The sequence below is a fragment of the Halichoeres trimaculatus genome, unplaced genomic scaffold, assembly GCF_033239565.1.
Source record: "Halichoeres trimaculatus isolate MK-OKI-2021-1 unplaced genomic scaffold, fHalTri1.1 fHalTri1_scaffold_14, whole genome shotgun sequence".
Classification (NCBI taxonomy): Eukaryota; Metazoa; Chordata; class Actinopteri; order Labriformes; family Labridae; genus Halichoeres; species Halichoeres trimaculatus.
Genome location: NW_027437192.1, coordinates 25805418 through 25823812, shown reverse-complemented (window position 1 = coordinate 25823812; position 18395 = coordinate 25805418). Strand labels below are relative to the sequence as shown.

General features: G+C 41.8%; 1 protein-coding gene across 2 annotated transcripts in view; it reads right to left on the bottom strand.

Annotated features, from left to right (window-relative positions):
- Nucleotides 1-615: 615 nt before the first annotated feature.
- The window catches only part of LOC141803008 (growth factor receptor-bound protein 10-like), a 56593-nt gene continuing 38813 nt past the window's right edge, over nt 616-18395 (bottom strand). For both annotated transcript variants that reach the window (XM_074686867.1, XM_074686869.1), the window contains 11 exons: nt 15191-15306; nt 13833-13907; nt 13391-13528; nt 12981-13091; nt 10648-10746; nt 10466-10543; nt 9363-9479; nt 7831-7897; nt 7396-7483; nt 6871-6964; nt 616-5398 (listed from right to left, as the gene is read on the bottom strand). In XM_074686867.1, coding sequence (XP_074542968.1) covers nt 5252-5398; nt 6871-6964; nt 7396-7483; nt 7831-7897; nt 9363-9479; nt 10466-10543; nt 10648-10746; nt 12981-13091; nt 13391-13528; nt 13833-13907; nt 15191-15306 — 1130 coding nt within the window. In that variant the 3' untranslated portion in view covers nt 616-5251. The remainder of the gene's footprint in view (nt 5399-6870; nt 6965-7395; nt 7484-7830; nt 7898-9362; nt 9480-10465; nt 10544-10647; nt 10747-12980; nt 13092-13390; nt 13529-13832; nt 13908-15190; nt 15307-18395) is intronic.

Here is an 18395-nt window from a genome sequence, read left to right as displayed (position 1 = left end):
ATCCTCTTTGTACACACGTGTTGAGCTTCATCAGAATCTGACATTGTTTTTGGAACTTATAGACACCATGATTTCTATTAAGGAGACATTAATTTTTTCATTGGTCCTAAGTTTTTGGAATTACGATTGTGGTTTATTTCTGGCTCTGGTATTTCTCTGTGGCCTGAAATCTTTTCTTTTCTTTTGTGTTTTAACCCGGTCGTCAGTAAGCTGCCAGAGGAATCCCCCCTGAAGTTTCTGGCATAGTTTAAGATAAAAAATATTCACATCTTTGCTTCAAAGGTAGTTTTTGAGAACTTTTCCTCCGTCCTTTTTTTCCAATTGCCTTCGATTTATATCTAAATTCTCTTCAGTTGTTGTGGTCCACTTGGTTTAGATGCAAGTCCGTCATTTTAATATTATTCTATTGCTGTTTTTTGGAAAATATATTTTTTATTTTTATTTATCTCATTTTATTTTAAGTAACATGAAAAAATAGACATACATAACACAACATAATATCAAGACAGTCAAAATTGTTTGATCCTACCTGCTGTGAGTGAGAAGCAGCACTAAGCTTTAACAGAAATGAACACAGCACCAAGACAGCCAGTTTTGGTTTATAGCAACGTTGTCTTTTATTCTAATTTCCAATAAACAGAGAATATATCAGTCCCTTATTTGTACAAAAATACCTGAACAGGATACAATGTAGATCCAGGGAGCGTGCAGACAGAATGAAGCAAAGCACAACGGGGCAATCTGAAAAATGAATACCGTTCATTTTCTCTTTTTGTCTTTCCCTGAAAAGATTCAGCTTATGACGACTTTAACCAAAATAAAACCCAACAATGCTCAACACCTGTACCTGCACCATAAGTCATCACTGTCGATGGGTACATGATGTTTACCTGATATCAAGATTTAGTTCCAGTAGGATTATGTTTCACAGTTACGGCTATAACTGTACAAGAAATGCAGTGAGTGGACGGATGGCAACTAAGGACTCCATACTGTTTACAAACAAGAGGCACCTGCTGCAAGAATAGGCGTAGGTAAGAAAAAGAGTTTAAAAAACTTTGATATGCACCTTTAAACCAGAGTACATGGTCATAATGAAACGCACAAACCTTTTCAGCTACAGCATATAATTGCACTACTTGCGGTGAAAGGTGTACAAAAGCTGCTTTGAGGATGAAGCATTGGTTGTGTGTGTGTGCTCCTTGTGAAAAACACTAGGCTGTGTGTGTGTGAGTAAGGATAATATTCAAACTATTACTGTCAAAAAAAAGTAAGTGAGTTGAATCAAACATGACAGACAGAGAGGGGATATCCAAAAGATGTGGCTTTAACACAAAAGGACCTCAGAATTGAACTCTGGCAGGGTTCAAGACTGTCGGCCTGTCAGCTTATACACACAACTGATGTTCAGAAATTTGACAAACGCCAAAAATCCAGTTAGATTTTTTAAAAATAAAAAACAGCTTAATTTAATACTGTATATAATGTGGTATATTCTTTATATATATATTTATATAAAAGGTCATTTTGTGGCAAACCAAAGAAAATACACTATAATGTCAATATACACAATCAAATGAAAAAAAGGAAAAAAAATAAATCATTCTTCATTTTTACACGGAGTTATGAGCAAAAGCATAACGCCCCACATATAGTGATCTGTGACCTAGGTACAGTGTTAGATCTACATCCTCTCCATAGCTTCACATATTTAGAAAACAAATGATACTGTAGATTGGTATATTCATATACTTGGGCTTGTGTATAGGATTGCATTGTAACACAGTGATTAGAAATGGAGGGAGAAAGAGGACGATGGTTTGTCCCCACTGACGCAGAACGTGTCCCTCTCTGACACGTTATCAAAGGATGGGAAGCCAAAGTCCTGTCTCCTTTAAACCCACAACTCAGCATGACTTCACTTTACAAAACTCTTACTCTTTTTAGGCAAGTTATGATAAACGGCAACCCTGAATGTAACAGTCTGGCCGTCCACACAAACAGATTCACCACCGGGTCGTAGCTTACAGGCTGGACACAGATGGGAAAAGGGGGCGGAGGATTCAAGCTTTATCCAGTCCCTGGAGTGAGTCTGCCTTTGCTGACTGCTAGTCTGGATTGGTGGAGCACATGATTTGGTTGTTTGGAGGCAGCAGTGGCTTCAGGGTCAATGACAGTACTTAAAAGAGTGTAATCAGCCTGGCAGGGAGTCTGATGGCCTCCTGCTGACCCTGTTCACTGGGATTCTGGCACAGGGTGAAGATGGGGGTGCAGGTCAGGGCAGGTAAGGAAGCAGCTGCTTCGTAACATTTTGATCAGTTTGTCAGGTGACAGCAGGAGATGTCAAAGAACCTTTCCTTTCATTTATTGCTACAACTGGGATCCATTCATTCCACTTTATTGGGCATCAACATGTTGATCAGGGACGTTCCTCACAGTCCAACATGGAGGCACTATGTTTTCAGTTTTGGTTTGGAGTCTGAATTGATGAGTGATCATGAGATGCTCCAGATTTTGGTACAAAATCATGCTTTATATCCTCGCTATGCCTGGTTCACCATGTTGCTTTTTCAGAAACTGGGCTGGCGAGCCAAAACTTGAAAAGCCAATGGTTAACCGTTTTATATTCATTATATATGTTAAAGGAAGAATGTGTTATTGGGGATACAAGACGGTTGAAATTTCTCTAAATGTTCTTGTCATGAAAGTTACAGATTCAGCTGACAATGTGTTGAATCAACGGTTTTATAAAAAAACAGGGAAAAAGCTGATTTTTGAGCGATACTTTGAGCTGCTCTGATTGGACAGAGACAGGAAACGTGGAGGGGGGAGGCTTGGCTTGGAGACAAACTAGTAACCACAGCAACAAGGACTATACTTTCTAAACATGGGTTCTGTCCTTCGAACGCTGGACTAAACCAGAGCACCTGAAAACAGAAAACTTTGTTCGAAAAATATTTTTAATTATCTACGCAGCTGCCAATTATTTTTCAGTTAGCCGTTGAATTAATCATTGAGGTTTGAAACAAAGCCGTAAAAGGGATATGGCATACAGTATGCCTTGTGCAAAGCATTCTGGTCTACTGAGGCCACTGTCGGTCTACCTCTAAAAGCTTGAATATCTTCTTGGGTACAGTATCTTATGAAAAGTGAGTCCTACATGCTTGATTGTGACTGACTGACACCACAACCTGCCTGTGTTTCTGAAGCGAATGGATTTTAAGAAACACGCCGACATATTAGGGGCATACTAGTTTGCAATCATGCCAACAGTCTGATGAGAGTTTTGATGTATTTTTATGTTTCAGTTTATTCCACAGCATGTCTGATATAAAAAGGAAACTGTAGTGCAGTGAGCAGCTATGTTGCTAAGCTAAAGAAGTTATTGCACCCCTCCAGAAAGCTCGGATAACCACTGATGAAACCACAAACAGGAATGAATGTGGCGATGATGAGCTTCAGAGGAGCTGGTTTGGAGATTTAACTGTATCCCCGTGTTTCAGTCTTTATACATGGTCGAGCTAATAGCTACAGCCGAATGTGTGGCGTTGTTTTTAGAATAAAAGCATCAAACTCTTCACAAGACAGTTAAAAGGGCTTTGAAATGTTTGTAACTACCCGTTGAACTCACCCTTGATGTCTCCCCACCCTCTGATACTCTTGAATGGGTTACTATATGTGCATTTTAAACAGCTTTGATTTCAAACACAAGGCTCCTAATTTTCACTTAAGGCGCATGACCTCAATCAGCTGTGCTTGGGTGCACAGTCAGCTGAGTTCACATTTCAAGTCATTTGTTCATTTACACATTAAAACAAAAGAAAACATTATAGGAGTGCTTTTGTTGATTTGTCTCTTTTTTTTTTTTGATGTGTGGAAAAAGTGGTCAGACTCCAAACACGACAGCTCCAACCCATCAACTCTTCACCAAGAGCGATAAAATGTGCAAGCAGTGAGCTCAGAAACAGACTCAGGAAAAGAAATAACATTCAAAGAGAATTTAACCAGCAGATTTAACCCTTTCAGTTTAGAAAAGACTGTCATAGTAGAAGTCATGGGGTTGATAAACTTCAGAGGAGTCATCCTCCTCTACCTCCTGCAGCCAGTTCTTGAGCACATTCAATTTACCAGAAGCATGATTGTTGTTGGTTTGAGCCACACAGAGGTCCAAGATGTTCCCAAACCGGTCTGAAAGGCACTGCATAATCAGTCGTGGCTCTCTTTGCTCCGGTGCCACTGTAATCCAATCAGAACTCAGGGAAATTCACATGCATGCTTTTCAGAAGTGGAGGGGTCGGTGGGGGAGTCGAAGAAGGACGAACAGAGAGCAGGCAGCTTCATTTAGCTAGAGAGAACAGCTGTCTGTCCACTTAGGAGTGCAAAACTAGTTCTGCATTGAATCAACAGTAATAAAACAGCATTAAAATGACATCAAGTAATCAGCTCTACAAGAGAAGCTTGTTCTAGCCCTCCTGATTAACATTCCCCTGTCCTTTCAGCAAAACCCTCGCCGCTGCTCTGCTTATCTCGCCTTTAGCTACATCTCTTTCTCTCCTGACTTTTCTCTGAGCATCTGTGGAGGAGAAGAAGCGGGATCAGGGGTAGACCAGCGGGACTGTGGGTGAGACAGGACACAGCAGAGTGGCAGCATCAAGTCCATTTGGAAAGGCTGGGAGGGGGGTAAAGGGGCAGGGTATCAGCTTATCCAGACTGGACTGCACAGGTTGAGAATACCCCTGGATTCAGGTTTGATAAGAACCAGAGAAGTTCTCGTCCATCCCTGATGATCAATGAGGAAGTCAGAGGGTGGCGCCCGCTGGGGGGGCTGGGCACCACAGCTTATCAGGCCTGGAAGAGGAGAGCGCTTTAGGGATGGAAGTGTTAGGGACTCTGAGGAAGGGGGACCAGCAGCAGTCCTGCTTCACAAACCTTAACTGTCCTGTGTTTTCACAACATATGGTCTGTTTTTAGGGTCAAAATGTCAATGACACAATCCGAGTGCCTGACTGCTTGGGCCACATTCTGCAACGCTTCAGCCGTCCAAACGCTTCCCTCTCAACTGTGCTGATGCTGAAAAAAGCACGGGTACACCTGGAAACCACATTTCCAGTGCTGGTTCTTGCTGTGTAGTTCACATACCCTAAACTTGACTTTACCTTTTTCTATCTCCTCAGGAGGGGCTGATGGGGGCTGGGATCTCTGGAGTGAGAGGTGTGCAAAAAGGGGGTAAAGGTGTCTGGGTTGTGGAGTATCACAAGGCCACAGCGGTGCAGGGGTGTTTGAGCTTGCAGGGCAGCACTCCTCTGTTCAGCTGGTAAAACTCCACCAGGTGGATCAGGTCGGTGAACTTTGTGGCGCCGTCGTCAAGGCTGAAGAACACTTGTCCATCTTCCTCACACTTTGGGGCCAGAGGGAGAGGTCAGAGAAGAGGTCAACATCACATAGACTGTTAAAGAAGTACTGACACTTTTTCAAACAAACAAAACACATTACTTTGATCTGTGAGTCAGTCAAAGACTTTCATTAAACAGATGTTATAGATGCATTTACAGACGTTTATGGGCCCCAGAAAAGGTATCTTGGTGGTATAAACCAATAAGAGACAGAGCTCGGGCAGGTCATTGCCTCTGATGGTCTGTGGTCCTGTTCACTCCACACTGTGTTTTTAAATATATTTAAAGCAACCTGAGCTCCAGAGTAGCCTAAACGCTAAAAATGAAATAAACGCAACAAAAGGGAAACTTAGAGAGGTAGAAACTCGAAAGTTTTTCCTTTAAGAAAACCAAGCCTACTGTTACAACCAGCCCTACTACTGTCATTCCATCCATCCCTACTACTGAGAGTCCATCCAGCCAAGACACAGATCCCTCAGTCCCTGGTAACATGCCAAGCCTCCTGAACCTTCAGCAGTAATATCAAACTCAGAGACAGAGGAAAAACCAAGACTGACTTCGAGACTCCAACTAAAAAGCCCAGAATTTATTCTTCCAAACAAGGCAACGCACTGTGCTTCCCATCAGGAATGCAGTCAGAACACGGCCGATAATGGTGTATTCATAAGCAGGTGAACAACATTTTATATCTAAACTTTAAAAATGCCCAACACAATATGCCGTGAGAAGTGTGTAGAAATATGACCACAACAGCCGATCTGCTTCAAAAACCTGTTTCAGAAATAAACAGGTGATATGTCCATTAATTATACAGTCAACGTTTCAGCCCCTCTCTTCTCTCATTCACTGTGATGTACAAATACACCAATGAGCCCAGTGGGCCACTGTCTGAGCTCACAGCATCAAACTAATCTTGGGTAAAAAAAGTTAAAGCTCTGCATGTTTGAAAGTGATCTGTTGATAAAGTCACTCCACCAATGTTTCAGTAACCGTCACACAAAACAGTTTAGGGCAAACACATCTACCTTAACACCCTTAATTTAAGCATGTGTTTGACTCCATCTTTTTTTCTACCATAGCAAATATTCCCCATAATTTCAGCTTTGTTTGATATCTGAACCACAGGAGGAAGTGCATCTGTTGCTGTTTAGGAGAAGCTGCCCTTTAAGACGTTTGAAGTAGATTTTTGCATTGAATCCAAATACACATGAACAGATGCCAGCCTGGGAAGAAGGAAAAACTTGTGCTGATTTGGAAAATAGCGAGTAGTGATGCAACTCAGCAAGCCTGGGGGCCAACTGAGGTTTGACATTTAATATTAGAGGAAGAACAGCTGAAGATGTGCAGGGACAGATAGAGGCAGATTGATTCAGTAATATGGGATATTAAACCATTTTTCCTGGAGAATTAGAGTCATATTTTCCATGAGAGGCTGAGATGTTTGTGATGTGTGTCTGCAGTGTGTGATGTGACTGACCGGTAGAATCTGGAAGTGCTTGATCTTCTGGTGGTGGCACAAGGTGAGCACAAACGCCTTTGGATTACTCTGACTGTCCCGCAACAGGAATAACCTAAACACAGAAAACATCATCTGAGAACAGATTTAAAGGCTCCATAAAACCATGACAAATTTTTCTCTTCATCCTCTTTATTTAGTATTTTTCACAGAAGCTTATTTTAGAGTATAGAGGATGCCATATGGGTTTAGGCTGCTCTGACTTTTTGAGAACCTTATCTTAATCCACCGGGTAAAGGATAAGTACTTTGCTGTCAAGCCAAAAGCTGCTTCAGACAGCGTCATTTTGGAGATCTAGACTATTCCTAGAAGCAGAGTCGTCTCTATTTCTCTTATTTTCTCCTTCATAGAATTTCGGGGCTGCAAAATAGTAGTTACCTAACTTTTCCCAAAGCCTTTTCCTTTTTAGACCAATTCACCGTCAGATGACATCACATTGAAGTAAATCAGCAAATACACCCTTTCTGATCAGATCACTGCTCTTACCCGTCTACTTGGCCTTGTTGTATAATCATTTTGTGGGCTTCCTCTCTCATGATGCGACCATGAAACCAGACCTGTGTCCTGTGGATGACTGAAACATAGACATCTTTGTGTGAGTATCTGTGATTATGTGAGCATTTTTTCCAATCTGATAAAAAGAGACTTAACTTTGCTTTCAAAGTCCATTCTGTCAGGTGTATATAATGATTATTACAGCATCATAATGTATGGATCACTTCCTCTTAAGCACTTAAAATACAATTCCATCTGTGTGTGCTATGAGTAGAATGTAAACAAGCAGAAAAAAATTGTGGTAAATATTTTTTTTTTCCTTTGATGAGTTCATGAAATTGTCTAACAACCTTTTCCAATCCTTTCTGTTTTGTAGTGATTGGAGTGTTTCTATGTTCTGTTTTTAATGTTTGGGTGTGAAGGTACCTGTGCTCAGAGAGGATGGGTGCAGCGGGCTGGGACTGCCCAGGACATTCATACGCTGGCTCCGTTTCTGTTGTGAGACAACGTGAACACGTGACACATTTATCAAAGGCTACCACCAGTGAAGAAGACTGAGAGAATATTTGATTGAGTTCTTGCATTGTGATGTACTTGAACATAAGCCTGAATGAACACACAGAGAAACTGAGTCAAAGTTTGATTCTTGGCTGTGAGCAGCTGTAAACTGAGAAACATTACTCAAAAGTGGAGCTATATCCCTCAGGAGGTCACGAAAGAAAAATCTTAGAGCACAAATGATCTGTCAGAAAACATGCAGTATGGTAGGATTTGATAAAGCTAAAACTGCATCTTTTTTAAAATCTAAAACCCAGACAATAAGGCATTCTAGCGGGGTTTACAAAACTTTTTAAGGTCACGTGTAAGAAAGAAAAAGAGACAACAAAAAATGTTCAAACTGGTAAAAAGTCATTGTAAATATTAAAAGAAGCCATCCTTCACAACTCCTACCTCTGAGTGTCAGACACTGTGTCTGACCTGTGGACTCCTCTCACAGCCAGCAGCTCGATATCTCCTTCATTATTTATTGTTGTTATTTATTCAGGCAGCTGATGTACATATCTACAATACTCAGTCTGTGAACTCATCACTCTGCCCCCAGATGCTGGTTAAAATGAAGCCATGAAAGAGGAAACCTCATACAAACAAGGTTCAGACACCCTGGCAACTGAACTAGAAAAAAATCCTGTTGTCTGAAGACTTTGATAATCTGTTTGGAAACCATGGACCCATCACTCACTTTAAAATCCAGCATCCATGATGGTATGAGGATGTAGAAGTGGCATGGCTAGCTCACATTGGTAGATTGGCATTTTAAGTCTGGTATGCAGGTTTTTGAGAAATATATGCAGCCACACAAGACTAACTTTAAGGAAAGGACATCCATCCATCCCACCAGCAAGATAAGATCAAACTGCAAATCTGCTGGTCTTACAAGAGTATGGAGAGTCCAGGAGCTAATCTGGTCTGACTGCAGTGGTAACTTCTCAACATTTGACGCATTTAAAAAAAAAAAAGGAAAGCTCATTTTTTAAACATTTGAGCCGCTGAAATCCTCAATCAACATTTCATTTTCAAAACTCCAGAAACTGGTCTCCTTGGTTCAACATCTTTTACAGTGTTGTTAAAAGAAGAGGTGAAGCTCTAGGATGGTCAATATTTCCCTTCCCTGACTTTAATTTAAAGTGCATCAAATTGTAAAAGAAATTATATTTTTCATCAAACAATAGTTTTTTGTTTTTTTTTACCAGATTCATCATTTGATGTTGTGTCTGCACACATTTCAAATAAATATATGGTTTAAATGATTTATTAACTCCTACATTCTTCTTTCTTCAACACTTTTGGGACAGGGGTTGTGTTTAAAGAACTGAGATTTGTTTATATTTGAAGTCAGAGTTTCTAAACCTCCCGAGGACCTGTGCATCAAACAGCCAAAGCTCCATCCCTCTCCTTACCCTCCAGGTCTGCCCCTCTTCAACAGCAGCGCTCTGGGCCTCCACAGGGTTGTCGATGACACGACCGGTCCTTCCTGAGAAGTCCATGGCGACCAGGGAGTTCTCAGACACACTCCTCTGTTGAGACGTGGCAGGGCGGGATGATAGATGGAGGGTGGTAGAGAGGGTTGAGAGGAGGGGGAGGGGGCACACAAGAATGGGGGAGGGGGTAGACAAGGGTGAGAGGTCAAACAAGCCAGACACACTCACTGGGGCATGACAAATCCTGTCTGCACACAGACCCACTTCAGTTACTCCACAAATTTCCCTCAGAGCAAAGCACACGTCTCTCCTGGGCCTCCTGCTCGAATCACGCTGGTTAACTTTAGTCTCGTATCATAAACCATTTGAGCAACATTTTCTTAGATCATGATATTTTACAGGATATTTACTGTATGACATCCATGGGTGATGCTGGTGAACCTTCAGGACCAAAGAGCTTTGGCTGAGGATAATAAAGGTTAACTCCAGCTGACTGGTTGTTCATAGAGAGCATCTCTCTCTTGGCATCAGTATGAAACTGTAAACGGTAAGGTGCACTGAATGTGGGCGTGTCCTGCATTAAATGTCAGCACGGCAGATTTGACATCAATAAATAATTTACAGTATGGATAAATATGAAGATTATTAAGTCTTATATAAAACCCAGTCCACACATCCATAATGATTTACAGCTTAATGGGAATACTTGTTCTTCACTATGTCAGCTAGAATGACACGTAACATGTTATTATGTTTTGTGTTGGATGTACGTTTGTCATAGACTGCTGTTTGTTGACCTGAGACTAGAGCAAACTCCACCAAGCAGCCCGACACACACCTCATTAAGAAACATCAACAACAGCAACCATCATTTGAGAAGAAACTCCTTCAGCAAATCCTTCTTAGCCAGAGAGGAAAAGGTAATCCAAACCATGGTTGTAAGAGGGCACAAGGTGACCACAAAGTGAACCAGTCTCCAATTAACCGTCAGCTAATTAATGGATCAATCTGGATTGGTCTTGGCTGAGTGTGGGCATTAGAGTAAGGTTGTAAGAAGATGATGTCAGAAGGCAGATCCTCACCACAGGTGCTGTGAACGGTGACAGGTTGGACTTTCTCTGCTGAGGGACATTGTAGCTCTGATATAGGACTATCCCATACTGTGAGACGACAAGAGAAGAGAGACAACATGATATCAAATATAGTCAAGACAGCATTGACTAGTTAATTCATGTGGATGGAGTGTAAGAGTGAAAGAAAGTACTTTGAGTAGTCTGAAGGCAGTCATCCAGCAGGTCCTGCTCTGCTCATCCTCAGCACACAGCATCTTTAGCTCCTTACAGTCACTCGTCACTTTACTGGGCTGTCGAGCACAAAGAGGACACAGTGAAACATTAAATTAATGAGATCCACATCCTGAACTTGAACAAGAAAATCCTCTCCTGTGACATGGCAGGTTAAGGCAACAGCCCCGAGTCACAGTGTCAACACTGAGTGGTTTTGAAGCAACAGTGTGTTACTAAGTAATTTTACAGACTGACACAGAAACCTGAGCTGAAACCTGTGTTAACAGATGCTTCCAATCAGAAAAACAGCAGTGAGCGCTAAACAAGGAGCCCTGGTGGTTAATTTTAAGAGAAAACTTCATTATGATTTCAAACAATTGAGTAACAGAAATTTAAAAAAAAGTTAACAGAAAACTAAAGCTGTGCCATAAATTCAGCAAATTAGCTAACTACCATTACCCGTAAAAATAAGAGTCTTCACGTTATAATTAGCTACAGTTAGCTTCTATAAGCTACTTGTCATTCCAGATTGAGTAAAGCTGAAGCTGCTAAATCTCTGGAGTGTACTGAATTGTACACACATATATTAAATATTCAAGGTCTTAGTGTTTGACGAGTGAACGGAAAAACGTATTATCCCTAAGATGATGCATTACCTTGTTTAACACCCAGTGAACCAAATAACCTACAGTTAGTAACGCTTACTATGTTAAAAGCTGGGACACCTTAACACAAGGCATCAACAAGTTATACAATCTGTGACTGTGACTCTTTCAACCACAATTTAAGTTAAAAAAATGCTTTTTTATGCACTGCCATTCATCATCAGTTGTTATGTGTGGTTGGTTCAAAAGCATAAATACAGAGGGTAAAAAAATCTTTATCTTATCCTATCTTTTATCTGATCTGAATAAAGTCCAATGAAAAAGTCCAATGACTTTAATCTTTTCTATTTGACGTCTTCATCATATTCATCTGTTCTTATCTCATTATTAATCATACTCTTTTATTTTCCTTTCATAGATTTTAAGTCATTCCATTGACTATCATCTTGTTTACTTCTTTTTATCATTGTGGACTAAGTTTGCCCTGCACTAAATGCATTTCCTTGCTTATATCTGCTTTAATGTTTTTATATCCTTTCATACTTCTAAAGTTTTTACTTTCCACTATTATTCTCTTTTCACCACTATTCTAGGGTTTTGGTGCTTTTATCTTCTTTTCTCTCTTTTTTTTGAATCGTCTACATTGATTTAAATCTTTGCTCCTCTTGGCCTCAATACATGTAGCTGAGTTTTGTCTTAGTTGGGCTCAAATGCTGTCTGAATAAGAGGTGTTGGCTGAATTTCCTTAATGTTTGAGGACTTTTCTACCATATGGTCTGTATGTTGTTTGGATTATTTCATTGTTTGCGTTTTTATGCTTTGCTCTTTTGAATGTTTAGCTAGCACTTTTCTAAGGTGCTGTACATAAAGTTATTGGTGTGTATGGTTTGGTTTCTATATTGTGTTGTAAAAAGAAGCAATGTTTAAAAGATCTGCAGCTTTATCAACCCCACAGCACACTCCCCTCTCTTTTTCATCCATCAGTAACGAGGACAGACGGCTCCTTAAACACAACCCTACTGCTAAATCAATTCACTTCACCATAGCAACAATCCAGCCACCCTCTTCAGCCCAGTGAAATCCCTCACCAAATCCTGCACTGTCACCCCCGCTGACAGCATCTGACATGCCAGTAGTCCACTGTGTGTGTGTGTGTGTGTGTGTGTGTGTGTGTGTGTGTGTGTGTGTGTGTGTGTGTGTGTGTGTGTGTGTGTGTGTGTGTGTGTGTGTGTGTGTGTGTGTGTGTGAGTGTGTGTGTCTTTAAGAGAGACAGAGGTGAGGGGGTTAGGCGAGCTAGATTCCCTGTACCATCCCAGCTTATCCCACTGAGCTTATCCCAGATCAGCAGGTGACCCACCACGGATAACTCCTGGAGTGGGACACACAGTGCTGAGTGTGTGTACGAAACCCTGCTGGGCGGTTTAACCCTTGTGTCTGACACACATCGACGCACTCACTGAGACACACACACACTAACATCATTAGTGAATAAATGGAAAAGGCAGATGAATAAAATTTACTCAGTTTTCAGAACAATCACATGACAGCCTCACCTAACACTACGTGTGTGTGGGGAATAAGGTTAAAAATGTTCTTTTTCGGGTGTCTCTGAGTTTCTTAGCATTAAAACACAGAAGCCCAAACCCATCCTTACACGTTAAGTAATCTGTTGGTTTAATTTATCTGAGTTTTCTTATTGATGTTACCTTGATGCAGAACTGGAAGTCTGTGGGAGCGTTGTGAAGCTTTCTGCCTGTTATGATGGTAAAGATGTTTGTGTCCTCCAGATCTGACAATAGCTGCAGGTGTCGCGGCTCCTGTTCAGGTGAGGGAAACAAACATGAGAAGGAATACAGCAACAACAAACAGATAAAGAATTATAAACTTTCACCACGCAACTTTCAAAGCCTCTTTTTTCAAGCAAACGGAAATACTTTTGGGGACAGGAATAGTGTCTATAAACTTTTAAAGAGTAGAAAGGTTTTTTTCAGATGAAACTTTAAGCACAAAAGGCTCGCAAACAAAGTTTGACAGCGATGAATACATTGACTAAAGTCAGAATATTCTGACCTAGGTGGTGAACAGTTTCATAATCGCATCAGCTGAACTTTATCACCTTGGAGGTTCCTTTAGTGGAGAAGTAGAGCCCGGAGCGACGCAGAAACATGTAGAGCTTCTTCCAGGATTTGCGTCCAGGCTCCTTCAAGTACAGATAACCCTGAATCTCTGGACAGCTGCTGGAGTTCAGGAAGTTCTGAAACAACACAAACACACACCACACAGTATTGATCACACTGCTGCAAAGCCACTGCATCTATTCCTATGAATACGAAATTCTCGATTTAACAAAGCGTGAGTGTATGAGCACCACAAGAGATCCTCACAGAGATAAAAATGTCCACCAAAGCAACACAGTGACTGGAAGTTAGAGCTTTTCAAGATGGCTACTTTTACATTTTTTTATATTTATAATTAGTGTTTGTTAGATAACGTTGTTAATAAACCAAGTCCGCTGGTTATCAAGATGTCTTTACCCCTGCACTGAGACGTTACCTCACCTGTAAGAGCTGTGACTGAGGGATTGAACCATCAGACTCCTGACACCAAGCCACCATCTGCTCTGGGAAGAAGTTCTGGATGGAGACACACACACACACACACACACACACACACACACACACACACACACACACACACACACACACACACACACACACACACACACACACACACACAGATTGGCAATGAGCGAGAGAAAAAGAGGGAGAGGGAGGCACAAGAAACCTCTTAGTGCATATGCAAGCTCTGAGCGGGGTCGTGTTTCTTTATGCAGGATACGTCTCACATTCTGTGTGTGTGTTTGTGTGTGTTTGTGTGTGTTTGTGTGTGTGTGTTGAGCACAAGGACTCAGAGACAAAGTGGTGGGGGGTAAGAGAGGACAGAGAAGAGAGAGAGGGCACTCCAGCCTCAGAGTAGATGCAGTATGATCTCACCCGCTGATGTAATCCCCTTTAGCCAGCAGTGCTACTCTTAGCTTGATTGACAGGCCTTGGCCAGCATTCTGGTGTTTTACTGTGCTCATTACCACAGAGCTGAGGTCACCTGCTGGCTCTGACACACACCTAAATCACCATGGTAATAATGTCATCGTATACCGGGCCAGCCCGTTACAACAGAGCCCCATGCTGAGCTCACATCGTCCAAAGGCTCCATGCAGACCAGCAAACAGCACTTCCTGGTGTTCAGATGCAGGTTTATGTCTCAACAGCTTTACATATGAAACTCTAGGTTGCGCTCTGATCCAAAGACAAGCCAAAGAGAGAAATAATCCAGCCTGACAAACAGGAGACAGTGGAAAGAGGGGAACTAAGTTAAACTGAACAATGGCATCCTTTCACTACATGAGCGCAATCATCTGTCCTGTTAGCTAAGAGCTAAAGATCAATCCAAGCACAACAAAACAGCCTTAAAAATGGATTCAACATAAAGATGCATGAAATCTAACATCTTCAGCAAGGTTAGCCACGACTAAAGAGTGCTGTTTTTATTTACTAGCCAAAAATATGACCCAAGTTTAATGTTGTGTTTTTTTATGTTTGCAATTCTGAACAACTTCATCGATGCTAAGAAGCAAAAACAACAACAAATACCACACAAGTAAAAACCTAAAACTGCTGATTATCAGCAAAATATGTTTCAAATTCAACATAATTAAAACTGTGTGTTGATTTTTTGGCTTGAATTCAATCAGACATATAAGGCTTGGGATATCATTCTGACATTTATGCGCTCAGCAGACTTGGACCAGATGGCATGTCATTTGTTGGTGTAGGTTAGAGAGATAGAGAAAGCAGTCTGTGCATGGGGTGTGAGGAGCCGCATCAGAAATCAGTTCTTTAAAATGTGAAGGACTCACCAGGGGGTTCCTGAAGAATTCATATTTGGCATAGTTCTTCCTGAAGAGGAATTTACTGTCGCTGTTCATGGAGGCTTGAACCTGAACCACCAGCTCATGGTCCTCAAGACATCTCTCTGTATGAGGAGGAGAAAAGAGCAAGCACAAGTTACCTCAACTGTGTTTAGACTGTCCTCAGGAGCCTGGAGGAAAAAGACAAGAGTTCAATGCTCCTGGGATTATGTACAACATGAACATTTATTTAGACTAGAATATTTGGGAACTCTCGATTCTCAGATTCAAGCACTAACTATCTGATGATCTGATATTTAAAGGCTCTGGCCAGAATCTGTGTCTGTGCCAGGATTAAGACTCAGTTTTCCATGAGAACAAGCATCCTAGGCACCTAGCATCCTTGCTAGGCGCCGCCCTGTTGACTATGGCTGCCTTTTGCAGCAGCTCTCTCTTCTTTGTCTGTTTCTTGTAATTTTTTTTTCGTCTCTTTTTCGTAATCTATGTATTTGGAGTGGATCATTGCTTTGTATGGCTCATTTGTTGGTCATGGACACCAAACTTTTTGTGTGTTCAGTGATATTTTTACTACTTTTTCTCCTGTGTTTGTCTGGAGGTCCTACATGTAACCATGGCTGCATTGTTTACATGTGAACTCAGCTGTTTGCAGCCTGTAGCATGTCAATGCTAACTGGTGTAAGGCCTGATGTCTTCCCACAAGGTGAGGAGAAGGAGGTGAGGACGACGTGCTGGTTCTCAGGTGTGAACTAAGAAGTGACGACATGGACCTGTCCTTCCATCCATCGTTATTGAGAACATAAGATCTATCTCCAATAAGATGGACGAGCTAGCTGTGCTAACCCAGCAACAGAGGGAATACCAGAGGGCAGAGTAGCATCATGCTATTCACAGACATGGCTAACGGAGCTAACATCAGACACCAACACCACATTGGAAGAGCTTCACCTGCTGTGAGCAGACAGGATACAGGAGACAGAGACTGAACAGACTGCTGAAGAAGCTCAGTCCTGGACCCTGTGGAGGTGGAGGCTGGCTGAACTGGAGAATGATGGCCAAGCTGTCAGCATCTATTTTCTTATGGAGCTTTTTGCACCTTCTATACACTTTCTTACTTTTGTTTTCTTGATTGCTGCTGTGACTTCAATTTTGTTGTACATGTTACAATGACAATAAAGTTCTATTCTATTCTGTTCTACTCTTACAGCCCACTCCATTTCCAATATGGTCGTGCTAGCTGATCTGCTTCGAACATCTGTTTTAGAAACAGGCGGGTGACGTCGGGGTGACTACATCTATTATTATTCAGTCTATGGTTCTACCAGTGCTCATCTACCAACTCCAACCTCACCAAGCAGAGCTAACATAACCTCACTCTTCATTTTATTGATAGACTCTCAAGTTTGAACAGACCACTGCAGAATAACTGCTGACTGTGGGTTGGAATCAACATTATCACAAACAGCTCAGTCCGTGTTTTAGGCGGTGCTTAATCACTCTTCTGTGTAGCTTTCTTCTGCTCTGACCTCGTTTTTCTTTTGACAGTCTTACTCTAGTGTTCACCATCACTATAAAATCTAAGAAATCCTTTCCAGCTGAGAAAAAAAAAAAGAACAGATCTTGCTTCTTGGCTCGTAGCACCACCAAAGGAACTTTGGGTCTACTTGCTGTAAGTGGATTAGAGTTCTCCTGGGAAAGTCTGACCCGACCACAAATGCTGAGAAATAGCATTTAGAAATTTGGCGCTGATAATCTAATTTTAAGTTGTAAATCATGAACAGGCATATATGTGAGACTATTTCGAGATCCCTTATAAAGTCTTCACAGGACCTTTAAGTAGGTCTTGAGCATTTCTCCTCTATCCCTTCCTTGGTCACTTAAATTTCACGATGCAAACTTGTGAACCTTGTTAGGAATGCTTGTGACAGCAGTCGATGCTTTTGAAACATGTTCAATATCTATCGTTAGAACAACACACAGAATGACAACTGTTCTGTATGAGCACATGAAAACTGAACAGGATATAAAACGTTATCTGTTCAGTCATTTATTGCTGTATCATCAATGGTATCACTGCATACAATGACGCAGCAATAAATGTCTTACTAAGACACAATCAAAAGACTGAGAGGTGAAATGAGGAGGGGGTGTGGAAGGAAGAAGTGTAGTGAGATGGCTTGGGATGAGTTGAAGGTTGAGAGAAGTGTTGTGAGAGGCAGAGGGGGGGAGGTGGCAGTCGAGGAAGAGCCGGTGGCGGTGTGGGGGGCATTGCAGGAAGATGATGTCATGTATTCAGGCTGATTGCTGAGAGTGGCAAAGCCGTAAGTAAAGTACAAGCCACAGACAAAGACACAACCGCACATTAAGAGCTCACGCAGACCTAACCTGCTCATTGTGAATCACCCATTTACAAGGTTGTGTGTGTGTGTGTGTGTGTGTGTGTGTGTGTGTGTGTGTGTGTGTGTGTGTGTGTGTGTGTGTGTGTGTGTGTGTGTGTGTGATCCTCTAGAAATTGATAGTGACAGGATGTTCCAAATCAGCGTGGACGCTTGTCTCACACACACACACGTGAAATGATAGCAGCCAGGATTTAGCACTAATTCTCTCTCTCAGATTAACTCACAAAGTCATGTTTGATTAAAACAACACACACCCAAACACACACACCCAACTACACATACACACACACACAAGTGAAGAAGAATGGAGGAACTTCAGTGACTTTTCTCACTGGTTGAAGTATTCTGGGTACGTTGGAGGGTTGGAAATGTCTGAGTTCTCTTTTGGTATAAGAGCTGTGTGTGTGTGTGTGTGTGTGTGTGTGTGTGTGTGTGTGTGTGTGTGTGTGTGTGTGTGTGTGTGTGTGTGTGTGTGTGTGTGTGTGTGTGTGTGTGTGTGTGTGTGTGTGTGTGTGTGTCAGTCAAAGTGTGTGCACACTGGCTGCAAGCCGGGGAATTTCCTGTGGAGGGTTAAGAAAAGATTGATTGGTCAGGAAGGCTAGGGGCTCGTCCAACGGAGAACCGTGATTGGTTCCTTGCAGCCCTGGTATGACGCTTTAGTCCAGGCCTCTCCGCCCTTCCCCCCCTTCAGTCTTTCCCTCTCTCCCCTTCTTTCTTTCTCTCTTTCCCTACATCTCCAGCTCTTTCTCTCCCTTCCTCTCCTCACCTCACATTCCTTCTCTTCAGCGCACTTTTTT